The sequence below is a fragment of the Fopius arisanus genome, unplaced genomic scaffold, assembly GCF_000806365.1.
Source record: "Fopius arisanus strain USDA-PBARC FA_bdor unplaced genomic scaffold, ASM80636v1 scaffold00043, whole genome shotgun sequence".
Taxonomy (NCBI): domain Eukaryota; kingdom Metazoa; phylum Arthropoda; class Insecta; order Hymenoptera; family Braconidae; genus Fopius; species Fopius arisanus.
Window position 1 is genome coordinate 1001123 of NW_011887782.1, and position 14573 is coordinate 1015695.

The following is a 14573-nucleotide window of genomic DNA, read 5'->3' on the forward strand; positions in this document are numbered from 1 at the left end:
CTCACTCCACCATCAACCCCCTATTTTACCCTGCCACACTCATCCCAGCTTCAACCCTTCATTTTTTCGTTGCACTCATTTAACCATCAACCCTCTATTTTACCCTGTCAGACTCATCCCAGCTTCAACCCTTCATTTTTTTCCTTCCACTCACTCCACCATCAACCCCCTATCTTACCCTGCCACACTCATCCCAGCTTCAACCCTTCATTTTTTTCCTTCCACTCATTTAACCATCAACCCTCTATTTTACCCTGCCAGACTCATCCCACCGTCAACCCTCATTTTCCCCATGACTCATTCCACCCTCAACCATCATTTTTGCCGAATGAATTCATCCCCCCATGAATCTCCTTTGCACCCTGGCACACTCTTCCCACCCTCAATCCCTAATTTTTTTCCAATGCACTCAGTTCACCCTTCCATTTTTATTTTTTTCCAATACACTGATTGGACTCCGCAACTCCGTCTAATCATTCCGTGAATCAATCTACATACACCTGTCGACCCTTTTTCACCCCATCGGCCATCTTGAAAGAGGGTTAGTGAGGGTGGAAAACAAAGGTTAAAATTTATAGGTACAGATCGACTCAGAATCACCCCCTGAGTCGATTTATCAATCCCTGTAAAGACTTTTTTTACTCCATCGGTCATTTTGAAGAAGGGTTAATGAGAGTGAAAAAAAAGGTCGAAATTTATAGGTACAGATCGACTCAGAAACACCCCCTGAGTCGATTTACCCACCCCAGTAAAGACTTTTTTTCTCATCCCATCGGTCATTTTGAGGGAGGGTTACTGAGGGTGAAAAAAAAATGTCGAAATTTATAGGTACAGATCAACTCAGAATCATCCCCTGAGTCGATTTACCTACCCCTGTGGAGACATTTTTTTTTATCCCATCGGTCATCTCAAAGGAGGTTTAGTGATGGTCGAAAAAAGTGGATTCCACATTTGGATACATCTCCCCCCCGCCCCCTCACCCTCCCCTCCACTCTGTTGAGATATAAATCTCTCATGCCACGTAGTGGCTTAGCGAATCAAAAAATTTCCCGGCGCCCTCGAAAGCCCCACTGTCCAATGTTTCCCTGGTTTCCAGCGATTGCCGTAGTTACCGACAAGGCATCGCTTGAGATCAAGGTTCGGGTCTTGACCGCGAATTAGGAGGCCGTAAAATCGCCTGTCGAGAAAAAGTTCCCGCCATCCGGGGCTTATCATCTGTCGGCTAAGGTCACATCAATGCCTTATTCGCCAAACAAACGTTCAACCAATTGGAAATGCGACATAAATAAAGCCTGCGCTCCACCTGGCGGAAGCAAAATTTCTCCCCTGATTCAGTCGTGCTCTACATGCATACATACAATTATTGCATTTATGTATAGAGTATTGAGAGCACCTATAGAATACTCTCCTAAATCTGCAAAATATTACCACAATAATATTATTAATATTAAAATATTAATCTATATCAATTTAAACAGATTAAAGCAATGCTTGCACTACAGGAATACGGAAGTAGTGATGATAATAGTGGCCCTGAGGATGAGAGTCCATCAACTCTTAGAAACAGAATAGAGGTTAAAAACGTAAATAAATCACATAAAAATCTTTCCCAGGAGCAATTTACACCAATCACGTCAGCTCCGACGCTTTCCCTTGAAGTTTGTGCTGCACCTGATGTCGTGCCCACTGTAAGAACCTTATCATTAATACTCGATTGATGTAAATAAACCAATGAATTCCTTTTAATTTTCAATGTTTAATTGTCTGAAAAATACTTGCAGGGTACAGAACTGTGTGTCCACCACGTGGATCCAACAGCAGTGGAGATAAAACACAATCCAAAATTTGAGGAACTATTTGCCCCTGATGTTGGTCCTGAGAATCCGTTCAGGACTCAACAGCAACGTCCTACTAAAAATATATTATCAGGATTTGTGGAGAAGGCGCACATTAGTGAATTCCAATTTGAAAATCAGAGGAGAACATTTCAAAGCTATGGTAATTGAAAATATTAATTAACATTGATAATTGTTGAATATGAAAGTGGTATATTGTGATTTCTGTGCAGGCTATGCTCTAGATCCAACTGTGGACGGAACTTGTGAAGAAGGAAAAACAATAATAGGAGCAACAGAAGTGGCAGAAGGTACAGGTGGAAAGACCGTATTTGAGAATACAGGACTTCGTGAAGCGGACAAGAGAAAACGACGTAGGAATAACAATCCAGATGATATCGAGGGTTTTCTTGGGCCCTGGGGTGGATACATCGATGAACAGAGGATCTCCAAACCGACTGACGAAGAGGCTTCTGAGCTCGAGGAAATCCTAGCTAAACGCAATAAACGAGGAAAGCAGGTAGAGGAGAAACCCCTGGAGGAGAAGACTGTTCTGCACATCAAAGATGCAGTGGATTATCAAGGCCGATCGTTCCTCCATCCTCCTCAGGATGTCGGTGTAAATTTACGATCAGATTCCCCGCCAGAGCGATGTTTCCTCCCAAAAGCACAGGTCCACACGTGGGAGGGACACACCAAAGGCATCTCTCAGATCAAATGGTTCCCCAAGACTGCGCATTTGCTGTTATCATGCAGTATGGACTGTCGTGTCAAACTCTGGGAGGTCTACAAGGAGAGAAGATGTGTTAGAACGTATTATGGACATCGACAGGCTGTTCGTGACATCAGCTTTGATAATGATGGGAAAAGATTTTTGTCCGCTGGTTATGATCGATATGTCAAACTCTGGGACACTGAGACTGGTGCCTGCATCTCCAGATTTACTAGTCGAAAGATTCCTTATTGCGTTAAATTCAATCCTGACTCTGATAAACAGCATCTGTTTGTCGCTGGCACCAGTGACAAGAAAATTATCTGCTGGGACGTGAGATCTGGGGAAATTACTCAAGAGTATGATCGACATCTAGGAGCTGTCAACTCCATAACTTTTGTGGATGAGAACAGAAGATTTGTCACAACTTCGGATGACAAAAGTCTCAGGGTCTGGGAATGGGATATCCCTGTCGATATGAAATACATCGCTGATCCCACGATGCACTCGATGCCAGCTGTGACACCATCACCAAACCAGAAGTGGTTGGCTTGTCAGAGTATGGACAACAAAATTGTCATCTTCTCAGCATTGAATCGATTTAAGATGAATAGGAAAAAGACATTCACTGGGCATATGGTGGCTGGTTATGCCTGTGGTTTGGATTTCTCACCAGACATGAGTTATTTGGTTTCTGGAGATGCAGATGGCAAGGCCTACTGCTGGGACTGGAAAACAACTAAACTTTATAAAAAATGGAAGGCCCATGATGGGGTTTGTATTTCCGTCTTGTGGCATCCACATGAACCTTCCAGACTCGCTACTGCTGGCTGGGATGGAAAAATCAAGTATTGGGATTAGGTTTTTAACTCTCATCATCCTGTATATAATTTCTTTTTTGTAGATAACGTGTGAAAACCGGATAGCAAAATATAAGAGAAAATATTTTCTATTGATATATTTGTGTGAAACTTGACGATTTTGTAAATTAATTTAAATACCCCATGAGAAATTTCGCGCATGTGCAGATAATTATTCTGGAGGGAAGGTGTGGGGCGCGAAAATCAATAACTCACTTTGTCTCTACTATATATTACTGTGTATTTACTGAAATTCACTCCTCAGTTCGTTGATAATATGCGACATTAATCCTAATGAGGAAATTCAAGATGACATTGCAAAGAAAATTTGAACCTCTCGAAAAACGATGATTTATGAAATCACAAGCTCGTACGAATAATAAATAAAAGTGACAGGTGAGTACAAATAGTTATTGATAATAATCCTGTAGGAGGGAATGATTTCTCGAATTTGTTAAACTAACTAGATTTTGACTGAAAATTAAACATCGAAAATGGAGGCTCCAGGACTGGGTTATTCCTATCACTTACCCTCTGGGGGATGGAACTTGAAAGTCAGGAATGTCCTGACCCAGTTCAGCGACTTGTTCAGCGAATTCAACAAGTACATTGCCCCAGCATATCACCATGACAGATGTGAAAGGTAAAGTTATTTGCAGAATTCGTCGATTGTTTTATTTAGTGTTCGATTGATCCACAGATCAGTGCCAATGCGACTTTATTCTATGCACAAACGCGAGTTCGTTATGGTGTTTGTTGCGTTTTTCGCTTGCTTCGGGCTAGCTGTATTCATTGGACTTGCTGGACCTCCAATTACTGCAACTACTGAGCACAGAGTCCGATTAAATGGCAGTGATATGGCCACTGGACCATTTATCATGAAAACTCCAGCTCTGTCGACATACAGCCAGCAATTGTGGGTAATTGCCAAATTCTCAACAGCAAATAATGACGGTGATTAACCCATCTCCAAATTATCATTAACATTTATCTATATTTCATGGAAAAAATATGATCAGCACTGCAAAAAATTAATTTATCTAATTACTTTTTTTTAATCCCAGACGAAAGATACGACAAAACTTTTCAAGTTAGTGTTTCGATCGATGGAATTAGTCCTGAGGATCATCTCATATCGATTTTATCATCAGGATCTGGTCACAACAGGTAATGATGGTAAATCAATTAATTATGCAATCGAATAATTCAAAAAGTCGTGCGATTTTCAGGACGAGACATTTGAGATGTGAACGTCAATCTTGCGAAGAACTCGTTGTCGCTCACTTGGGCTCTTTAGATTACACTCATTACATGATTACTGTTCGTTTTTACGGACTCGAGGGCTTCCATCAACGTTACACTATCCGAGACCTCATGTTCTACGTCAGTAAGCATTATAATAAATCACAGAAATGATACATCTCCTTTGCGAGTCTTTATAGTTTTTCTTTCAACAGTTTAAAAACTACAATCCTGCCTTTACTCAAATTGAAATCTGGTTCAGGCTAATTTTTCTACTGGCCGCTTTTATTATGACGGTAATTATTATAAATTATCATTTATTTACTGACAATTATTCATAATTATTTATTTTTTCAGTGCTGGTTCGGCCATTCCTTGAGGAAATATCCTGTGACAGACTGGTCCATTGAGCAAAAATGGATTTCCATATTACTTCCGTTATTAATACTCTACAACAGTAATTATTTATTAAATGATCGTACAATAATTTAAGGAGTGCTTTAAATTCGTGTAAATTTCAGATCCATTATTTCCAATGATTTTCTTACTCAACTCCTGGGTACCCGGAATGCTGGATGCCATAATGCAGACCACATTTCTCTGTGCCATCCTCATGTTCTGGTTGTGCGTTTATCATGGACTTCGCCAGGCAATTTCACTAATTTTTTACTAAATTTTCCATTGATAATGGGCGAATATGTGGAGTTTAATTGATTTTTTTCAAACCTTTCAGAATGAACGAAAAATTGCCACATTTTATCTCCCGAAATTTTTGGTGATTGGATGTCTCTGGGTGGCAGCTCTCATCCTCGCTACTTGGCTCCGGTGCACAGAACTCGAAGATCCGACGTATAATTATGTTCTGGATACATCTAATTACTATGTAATATTCCCATCAATATTACCATTACTTAAGGAATCAATGGAATATCAACTTTTCAGGGATTGAAGGTGTTTTTCTTCACTGTCGGTGGAATATACATCGCATACCTCGCACTTTTAATGCTCCGCGCGTACAGTGAATTGCGTTCCATGCCCTATTTTGGTGAGAATTATTCCGAGCATTTGACGCCATTGGAGATTTAATTTATTTATTACTTGCAGATCTTCGATTACGATTTTTGACACTTCTGGCGGTAATTGTAGCTGGAGTTTGTGCTCTCGTTACAGCCAGACAATTTGGTGCTGGAGTTCTTGAAGACAGCTTTGCATCACGATTGTCTACGTATTACAGGACATCAGCACAATTTATGGCACTCTATGGACTTTTGAATTTTTATCTTTACACCATGGCCTACGTGTATTCGCCAGGAATTCAACAGGTTTATGGACAACGTGAGGGCCCATTTTACGAATTCAGACTTGTGCTCCTAATTATCGAGATATTGGCTAAAAACTGGTATTACAAAACATGTAGTTATTGTTATGAGAACTCTTGGATTTTACAGATTCATCGATAACTAAAGATAATCCTGCATTTTCTATGATCAACGATTCAGACGAGGAAGTAATTTATGGGTCTGATGAGGACAGCAGGAGACCACTTACACGAGCTCCACGAAATGCTGATGATAGTGATTAATTACTACTGAAAATCAACAGTATTTTCATTTTCGGCAGCTGTCAATAATTTTCGAAAGAAATTAAGAGAATTTCGTGCTAAATGAACAATCGACAATTAACAAATCATGTGTTGATACTGATACTCGTTTCTTTCTTTTTTTTCTTACTATTTTTCTGTTGTACAATAGTAAGCGTAAGTTTTGACTTCCCTGGGTACCCCCACTTCACGTAGTTATCACTTGTAACCATGTCTTCTACTCCTAAAATCGAAGGAAAAACTTATGCTGACTTCAGTGTATGTGTCGACATTAACTGATTATTGTATAAATAAAGGGATAATGAGGTGGAGAATAAATTTGTGTATGAGATATTAAAAATGGCTACCTTGGAATTTCGAATTTCTGCCGCTATTACTAGGTGGAAAATTTCATTGGTCAGTCCCTCTCTTCCTTTTTTTTATAACGGCTTCCAAAATCCGCGGCGTTCTTTATGTTTTTACATGCATTGTGCCGGCTTGAGCTTGCGTCCATTAACCGTTGGCTATAAAATACTTATTGAGAGTTGTTCTCGTCCAATCCATCAGACAAGCGCCTTTAACTTCGCCAGCTGTAAGTTGAATGAAATGATACAACAGAGACAACCAATAAATACTTCAGATGATTCTAACCTCAAGCAACCACGAGTTTATTCCAATTATTCAATTATTATTTGCAGACAGCAGTGATAAATACCAGAATTTGTGGAGTGAAGATTTTGATTCGATCTATTGTGCTAAGATGCCGAAGAGCAAAGAGAGTCATTCGTCTTCTGACGACAGCAGTCACAGTAGCAGTGAGGTATTTATTGCGAATAAATATCAATTACGCGGAAATTCATTTTTTTCATTCGCAGGATGAAAAGCCAAAGAAGAAGCAAAAGGTAGAAAAATCCAGGCATGAGAGTAAGGAAGAGAAATCAGAATCCAGCAAGAAGACAAAGACATCAAGCAAGGCCAGGGAGGAAGAGCCCTGCTGGGAACTTGGGAACAAGAAGAGACTGAAGGTTCGAACCTTCAAAGGAAAACTTTACGTGGACATTCGAGAGTACTATGGAAATGACGCTGGCGAGTTGAATCCATCCAAGAAAGGTACCTCAATTGATGATTCTTCTTAAATTAAAACAACTACAGAATTAATATTCAACAATTTATTCACATTCCAGGAATATCACTGCAAGCTCCACAATTCGAGGAGCTCATGAAGATCATCCATGAGGTGGAGGACGTCGTCAAGATAAAATTGGGAAACTAATGAATATGTCTTTTACTTCACTTACATTTTGTTTTTCCATTATTCTCCATTTTTTTACAATTACTTTTCCAGATGTAATAAAAATTATTCACATGATTTGTTGAATAAAAAAATTGTACTTATTGCTATAGAATTGAGTTTTATTGCTCTCGTACAAAAAATACTAATAATTAAATGATTATTCATTACACGTGTTATTTGCATAACGTAAATAACGTAAATAGTCAGTTACCTATACCGAAATACGTAAATTTAACGATTACATCGTCTCTGTAAAATACACAACGTGACCCAGCAGGTTGCCACTTAGTCAGTCTTCAACTACCATTAGGCAATAATACTTGAGATTTTCTTAAAAATTAATTAATGAATTTCAACATGTGTTAAGATTATTCTCAAAAACAAATGCTCAGCATTTTTATCTCTTCGTTATGATAACAGTAAAATGAAATTACCATTTTTGAGGGAAATATTGTTAATTTTTCGATCGACACTATTACATTTTCCCTCGGCCCATTATCTTGGAGGTCGTTCTAGGATTCTGATCCATGGACTTTATTGAGTAATTTATTGATATCTAGTCCACTGAGGAGAGCTGTGGGATTACTTGTTCGGGGTTTTTTCTCGGCGCAATAATCATTGGACTCTGATTGTTTCCTCTTCCTAGGCTTCACAACTTTATCCTCTGATTTTTCCTTCGCTGGGGCCTTTACCCTCTCTGGTATTTTCTCCTCGCTGTTGACAGGAGATGATGTAGCCAGTGGCTTACTCTTGATTTCAGAAACCACTGACTCGCTGTTCTTTAACTGCATCCTTCCTTTTCTTCGAGAGGTAACTGTAGTGACAGGTTTTTCTTTGAGTGCCCTGGGCTTCAAAGGACGAACCCTCCTTTTCCTGGTGGGTGTTATCGTAAATATCTCTTCGTAGGGGATGCACGTCATCATCTTCCAAACAAATTCTCCCGAGAGAGTGTACGCCTGTGCCTTTATCTCTGGAAGATCAAAGGTGGAGATTTTTTTTCTTCGTTTTTTTCTCGGTTGAGTTTCGTCGTAAACGAATGAAATTTCGATATGCTGGTACGTCCCAACATCCAGTTCTATTCCCTCTGAACTTTTGTTCGTAGGAACCAATTCAAGACTCTCAAGAACACCAGGAAGGTTCCCAGACTCTACAGCTTGCTGTTCCAAATCTTCTACATTTTCTTTTCCGATCAGTAAGTTTTTGTATTTCGATTTTATTGGTTTTCCATCTGTGTTCTCTTCATCGCTGAACAAATCTCTCTTCACCAGGTCCACTTTAGATTTTACCTTTACGCACTTTTCTTTTCCCTCAGCAATCACATCTTTCTCATTATTATTTTCCATCTCTAATTCCTCTAGATCATACGATATTGTGGGATTAGTTTCATCGAGCGGTGGAGAATCGCCTGAGAGAATATTGATAGTTGGCAAGATCATAATTTGAAGATTTCCCTCGTCATTGGCACTGGAATCTCTGGAGGATTGTGTCTTTCTCGGCTCTTCGATCTTCTGGGAAGTTGTGGCTTCTGTTGGCTCACTTAATCCTCTCTTCGCTCTTTTCTCAGCATTTCTCAAGGACTTCCTCAGGGGTTGTGTGCCTGTTTTCTTCGCTGAAGCTTCGGCTTTTTCTCGTTTCAATTTCGTTGTGGGAACGGATTCCTGATTTTTCGCAATAGTTTCCCTCGACCGACTGCTTCTCGTTCTCCCCGAATTATTATCTGACTTTATCTTATTAATCATTCGAAGCCGTTTCTCATCGAGTTCCCTCGCCAGTTTGGCGTCCGTTAATGCCTTGGTGGCATTTTCCAATTCTTCGTCAGAGATTTTTCTCAGCTTCACTGTTGGTGATAGATTCTGCACAGAGATGATTCTCGGTTTCCCCTGTGATCCACACAATCGAGGCTTCCAATCTTCTTTAATAATTGCCGATATTTTTGAATTTAAATTCGTCAGATTCTCGATGCCAGCTTTTGAACTGCTGGGAGTCTCTGAAATATCAGCCTCTGCTAGAAGTGTCTCATCTTTAGCTGGAGTTTCGAGGTCGACTCCTTTTAGATTCTCTTCAGTCTTGGTAATAGGAATGACCTTCAATGGAGATTTTTCATTCATTTTTTGCGAATCAATATTCTCCTTAGACGAGTCCTCTGCTGATGGCTGAATCTCCATTGGTTCATCAGCTAAAACTTCTACAGGACATTCCTCAGGAAAATTTGTAACAGCAGCTGTAGTCGAAGTACAGAGAGGCGCAGTAGTATGTACTGTAGCTGTAGTAGTAGAAGTATTTCTCTCAATCTTATGAGATGCTTTCTTAGATTTTCTGCTCGTGGACATCTTCGATGAAGTGTTGGTTGTATCACAACAGGAGCAAGACGAAGTTGAACCTGATGATGACGACGAGGACGTGTCACTATCACTATCTGATGACTCATCAGCAGTTCCACTGCTTTCCAGACTCCTCGACGATTTATTGGTGCTGCTGATTTCATTCACACCTTGTTGTACTTGGCTTTCATTTCTCGCGAGCTTCAGTTCCTTGATTGCTTGTGCCTTTGGTAAATTCCCCTTGATCACTTCAAACTGGGTAATCTCTAATTGTGTCGTTGATGCTTGAAAGTCGATCTTCGTAGTTCCTGGTTCTTCTGCTATTTTTATAGGGTCTGGTATTTTATTAGTCTTCGTAGCTTCCTTCAATTCAGCACTGGGCTGATAATACCTAGAGCTGAAATCCTTTTTGGTGTCATTCATTGTGCTATCGTTTGATTGTTTTGGGGTTAAATTAATACTAGGAGTTGGTGGGAATTCTGGAGTTGATACGAAGGTCTGGATTTTATCAGAGCCTTCGCTGATTTGGGCGAAGGGAGTTGTCATGTTGCTGCTGGGACTAAGGAGCCGAGGAGTCGGTGGCACAAGATTAGGATCAAATTTGCGAGGGGTCTCCAGATCTAGCAGAGTCGATGCATCAATACTCCCAAATTCTAATGATTTTTCAAGTGTCTCACCAGGAGTTCGAGGCTTTTCTCTCTTGATCTCGACTTTTGATACAGTCGTCGTCAGGGTCTTCAATTTAGCATACTTCTTGGTGATTCCTTGCTCAGTCACAACCTGGCAAATCTTCTTCAGGGATTCTGTCGCCTTCTTCGAAATTTCAACATTCATCTCTTCGTATTTCTTATCGACTAGCTTAACCGTATTTTCAACGCCTATTCCATCGGCTTTAACTATGTTTGGAAAATCTCCAGGAGTTTCATTCATCGCAATCTGCTCATTCAATTCTGCTTCAGCTGAGATTCCAGCGGCTTCATCGTCACTGATATTAGCAATAGCTCCTCTTTCTTCAGCATCTTTTATTTTTCTGAGATTTGTTTGTCTCCTCACCGATCTCGCCCTTTTCTTCGGTAAATCTCCTCTTCCTTTGACCTTCAACGGCTGAACGTCAGCTGCAACTTTCAACCTCAAATCAGAATCCCAGGGTCTTTTCATCTGTGATATAGCGGAATCTGAATTGACAAACGTGTTTTTCTCGGGCGATGGGCAACTTGACTGAGAGGATCCCTCGATGATCATTCCAACACCAGAAATTTTATCCCATCCCCCGATCAATTTTGGCGCTGGACTTCTAGTGGCAATTGGTATCTTCTCTTTACAGAGTTTACTCGGAGTTTTGATCTTCATCTGTGGAGGAGCGACATTCTCAAATGGTGGAGATTTGAAGAGACTTGTTCTGCATGCCTTTGACAGCCCTTTGGCGGATTTTGGAGAAAACGCACAGCTCTTGTCAGCATCACTCATTCTCCTGCTGGTATTGATGGCTTTTGTTGGGGTATTGAAGTCAAGTGCTCGAATGTGACTGCTTCGACGCCTTGGTGTGGATAGACTCAATCTGTGATTCCTTGATCTACTTTTCATGATAGATCTAGGAGTTCTCTTAGTTAAGATATCAGAGTTTGATTGAGCGGTCAATCTCTTTCCCTCTTTATTCAGTTCTCCAGCTCCAGGTGGATTTGATTCCATCGATTGCGATTGTGATGATGACGAAGATGAAGACGATGATGATGACGCTGGTTTCTTATGGAGCTTTAAAAATGGAGACAATCCTGTTCCAGTGAGACTGATAGACTCATCTAATTGGACTGATGGAAGATCTGCTTGGACTACAGCTTCACCACTCTCAGGCCCATAAAGAGTAATGGATTCATTTGAACCAGATGGTTTTGGAAGAATTTGAAGTTCGTTGGAGTGTTGAGGATTTGTTACGATTGGTTCTGGGTCTCTGAGGAATTGAAGATTCCCAGGAGCTGCTTCAGGAGCGTCTTTCGGTCTTGCTACATTGACAGTTCTCAAATATAGGGTCGGATCAAACGGTGCAACCATTCCCCCCTTTGGCATTATCGGCACAAATTGAGACGTGGGCCTCATGACTGAAACCTTCATACTGTCAATCTCCTCCTGAGAACAGACAATCAATGTTGGCACTGGTACAAGCTCATTCTCAGGAACATGTTTCTCGGGAGTCAGAGGTTTTCTCTCCCGTTTAGGTTTTGAAACTCTCTTTCTCTTGGATTTTACATCTAGCTGGTGGTTGTTACTCTTCATGGAGACTTCAGTCTCTCCACCAACAACTGGAAGTGACAAAACTCCTTGAATTTGAGTTTGTGGAATAGGTTTATTTCGATCTAACTCCTTCGACGTGTTATTAACATTGATGATGCTGAGAATTGCTTCAGCATTCACATCATCCAGGGCTGCAAGATCCTTTTCAGCTGGGATTTGAACTGATTTCAATGAAACAGAGTTTCTAACAAACAAATGAGTATTTTCCCCTGGAGCATTTTCAAAACACGATTTCTCTTGACTTTTCTCAGCTGATATTTCCACGGGGCCGGCACCCTTGACGCTGTTGATAATTACTTCCCCTGGAGGGGCTTCCTGGGCTAATTTCTCTGAAATTCCCACTGGACTCGGAGCTCCGTCCTCGTCAGGACTCATCTCTCCCTCTAGACCCTCTCCTATCGTTTCCAGGAGAAATTGCTCAAATACGGGATCTGTCTCAGTTTCAATGACAATGGACTTGATGGCATGATCTAGCTCTCTCATTATCGAAGTATTGCATTCACCCGAAGTGCTCTCAGAAAATGAAGCCTCTGCTGGAATGAGAGTTCTGTTGATGGTTTGTGCTATCCTCTCCTGTAATTCGGTGCGATTCAAGAGTTCTTTTGTGAGTAAACTCAAATTTTCAACAGGGCCATCGACCAGGTCAACAGAATTGTCATATCCCTTACAGGGGGCTGTCTGGACTTCAGTATTGGTAAAGAACATCAACTCCTTTGTGTCTGTTCCAGTTTCACAGGTCTGATTCGAGACTACCGATTCCAACTGCCTCTCTGGATCGTCAGCCCCAGAGAGTCTCTCCGGGTTGTCACTAGTATTAGGAAGTAGAGAGGGTGGAGGAGGCTCTGTCGATGTTGATGTTAAGGAGCACTGAACACGCCGATCATCCTCTGGAGCAACTCCTGCTTCTTTGAGCGAGTTCTGATGCCCTGGCAGCTGCTCCAGGGATGTGCTTTCAACAGTGTCACACGGCTGATGAAGACTTGTCTCTGATCTTCCATGAAAAGAGCAATTTGAGATACTTTTCGATCGATCACGATCCACAGGGCCACTGTGACGACGTTTTCTCATGCTGCTGGAGATTATTGGTGATGCACTAGACACCTGCGATGTATTCTGCGTTGGAACGTTTATGTTTACAACGAATCTCTGACCTCTAGAGCCATCCATCAGGAATCGTAATTGCTCAAGAATATCTCCTGACGTCTTCAAAGACTCAAGCCCTTCCATTTTGCTCAGTCTTTCTTGTACCAATGCATGAATTGCACAGTATTTGTCCAATAAGGTCATCAGAGTCACACCATTAACTTTTCTTGTGAATTTTCCTCCTTTCCGAACTACATTGTGGCATTCACGAAGTAATGGCGAGCTCTCCAGAAACATTTTTGCCACTGCCTGGCAGTTCTCTTCCTCCAAGTAACCTGCAAAACATCAAATTTATGTTCTCGGTATTTATGAAGAGAATTAATCACAATTAAAAGTCTCTGAAAATCTATAATTAAGGAATTTCAGATTATAATTTCGAAAATTATTTTTGACAGAAAGAAAAAACAATGGCAAGTATTAGTTTTTTACCGAGAATCAGTCGAGCTATTTCTGATGGCAATAATGCTTCCATTATTACTGGCTTTTGCTTTTAACGTCAAAACAATTTTGTTAAAACACTTATGGTTAATAAATCAATGAGAATGAAGAAACAAAAAACAGCTAAAAGAGTAGAGACTCAATGTCCAACCACTTTATATTAGTGACGCCTCAATTGAAATATATTTTTGGATTTTTTCGAGTGTTTCACATTTTGCACGAGGGGTCTCTCTGTTTACGATACAATTGTTATGGAATTATTATTATTGAAAATATGGCACATTAGTTAGGAAAGTGTGGATTAACTTTTTCCGTTGAGCAGCCAATAACTTATAACATTATTGTATAATAGAGATAACATGATCCCATCTGTTTTTAAAAATACAAATTCATAATATTAACGTAACATCGTGAAGTGAGGTATGAAAATTGAAATTTAACCGCACCACAGACACAGAGATTATAGGGGAGATTGTTAGGGCTTATGGAAAGTCGAAAACAAGAATTTTCCTGTGGCGGCTACGGAACTACGCCAAAACAGTCCGTACCTGTAAGTAAAACAGGTCGCGAGTCCGAGAGCAGAGATTATAGGGAAGATTGCTAACGCCAATGGCGAGGCTTCAACCGCGAAATTGTCTCGCCGCCCTAGCCGAACTAATTTTGCGAGTGTACCTGTGAATCAAACAGGTCGCGAGGACAAGAGTGTCGGTAATTTTCGGAGGGCGTGGGTATAGATAACGCAGAGCGGGAGCCGGAGAGTATCGATAATTCGGAAAGACCAGCAAACGCGAGATTGTCGATAATTCGAGGAAATCGTGACAAAAGAAAACATCCCATATCGAGCGGAGTGGGGGTATGAT

At 40.7% G+C, this 14573-nt stretch overlaps 4 protein-coding genes across 5 annotated transcripts; 3 read left to right on the forward strand and 1 right to left on the reverse strand.

Moving 5' to 3' along the window:
• Positions 1-1355: 1355 nt before the first annotated feature.
• Positions 1356-3523, forward strand: LOC105267027 (pre-mRNA-processing factor 17). The gene is made up of 3 exons (XM_011305597.1): positions 1356-1688; positions 1782-1998; positions 2069-3523. The coding sequence occupies exons 1-3, from the start codon at positions 1488-1490 to the stop codon at positions 3406-3408; spliced, it is 1758 nt and encodes a 585-aa protein (XP_011303899.1). The 5' UTR covers positions 1356-1487; the 3' UTR covers positions 3409-3523.
• A 98-nt stretch (positions 3524-3621) lies between these two features.
• On the forward strand, positions 3622-6249 carry LOC105267026 (transmembrane protein 181). 2 transcript variants are annotated; one of them, XM_011305595.1, is made up of 12 exons: positions 3622-3803; positions 3875-4050; positions 4108-4361; positions 4472-4574; positions 4622-4790; positions 4865-4945; positions 5007-5106; positions 5171-5298; positions 5383-5532; positions 5592-5694; positions 5754-5984; positions 6098-6249. In XM_011305595.1, the coding sequence occupies exons 2-12, from the start codon at positions 3902-3904 to the stop codon at positions 6229-6231; spliced, it is 1602 nt and encodes a 533-aa protein (XP_011303897.1). In that variant the 5' UTR covers positions 3622-3803; positions 3875-3901; the 3' UTR covers positions 6232-6249. The 2 variants fall into 2 exon arrangements, with proteins under 2 accessions (XP_011303897.1, XP_011303898.1); XM_011305596.1 differs by having other exon boundaries at positions 4637-4790.
• A 397-nt stretch (positions 6250-6646) lies between these two features.
• Positions 6647-7601, forward strand: Ssb-c31a (single stranded-binding protein c31A). Its single transcript, XM_011305593.1, has 4 exons — positions 6647-6820; positions 6927-7048; positions 7104-7338; positions 7413-7601. Exons 1-4 carry the CDS (start codon positions 6712-6714, stop codon positions 7499-7501), a joined length of 555 nt encoding a protein of 184 aa, XP_011303895.1. The 5' UTR covers positions 6647-6711; the 3' UTR covers positions 7502-7601.
• Positions 7602-7623: 22 nt separating this feature from the next.
• LOC105267028 (uncharacterized) lies at positions 7624-14110 on the reverse strand. Its single transcript, XM_011305598.1, has 2 exons — positions 13705-14110; positions 7624-13550 (listed from the first exon to the last, which is right to left on the reverse strand). Exons 1-2 carry the CDS (start codon positions 13745-13747, stop codon positions 8035-8037), a joined length of 5559 nt encoding a protein of 1852 aa, XP_011303900.1. The 5' UTR covers positions 13748-14110; the 3' UTR covers positions 7624-8034.
• Positions 14111-14573: the final 463 nt, after the last annotated feature.

What these genes read in the sequence shown, in the direction of transcription:
- LOC105267027 (XM_011305597.1), top strand. Translation starts at nt 1,488, where the DNA reads ATGCTTGCACTACAGGAATACGGAAGTAGTGATGATAATAGTGGCCCT. An exon ending in CACCTGATGTCGTGCCCACT is followed by an intron (nt 1,689 to 1,781) that starts GTAAGAACCTTA and finishes AAATACTTGCAG; the next exon opens with GGTACAGAACTGTGTGTCCA. An exon ending in GAGAACATTTCAAAGCTATG is followed by an intron (nt 1,999 to 2,068) that starts GTAATTGAAAAT and finishes ATTTCTGTGCAG; the next exon opens with GCTATGCTCTAGATCCAACT.
- LOC105267026 (XM_011305595.1), top strand. Translation starts at nt 3,902, where the DNA reads ATGGAGGCTCCAGGACTGGGTTATTCCTATCACTTACCCTCTGGGGGA. An exon ending in CACCATGACAGATGTGAAAG is followed by an intron (nt 4,051 to 4,107) that starts GTAAAGTTATTT and finishes ATTGATCCACAG; the next exon opens with ATCAGTGCCAATGCGACTTT. An exon ending in TGGCCGCTTTTATTATGACG is followed by an intron (nt 4,946 to 5,006) that starts GTAATTATTATA and finishes TTATTTTTTCAG; the next exon opens with TGCTGGTTCGGCCATTCCTT.
- Ssb-c31a (XM_011305593.1), top strand. Translation starts at nt 6,712, where the DNA reads ATGCATTGTGCCGGCTTGAGCTTGCGTCCATTAACCGTTGGCTATAAA. An exon ending in CGCCTTTAACTTCGCCAGCT is followed by an intron (nt 6,821 to 6,926) that starts GTAAGTTGAATG and finishes TATTATTTGCAG; the next exon opens with ACAGCAGTGATAAATACCAG. An exon ending in GTTGAATCCATCCAAGAAAG is followed by an intron (nt 7,339 to 7,412) that starts GTACCTCAATTG and finishes TTCACATTCCAG; the next exon opens with GAATATCACTGCAAGCTCCA.
- LOC105267028 (XM_011305598.1), bottom strand. Translation starts at nt 13,747, where the DNA reads ATGGAAGCATTATTGCCATCAGAAATAGCTCGACTGATTCTCG. An exon ending in AATAGCTCGACTGATTCTCG is followed by an intron (nt 13,551 to 13,704) that starts GTAAAAAACTAA and finishes GATGTTTTGCAG; the next exon opens with GTTACTTGGAGGAAGAGAAC.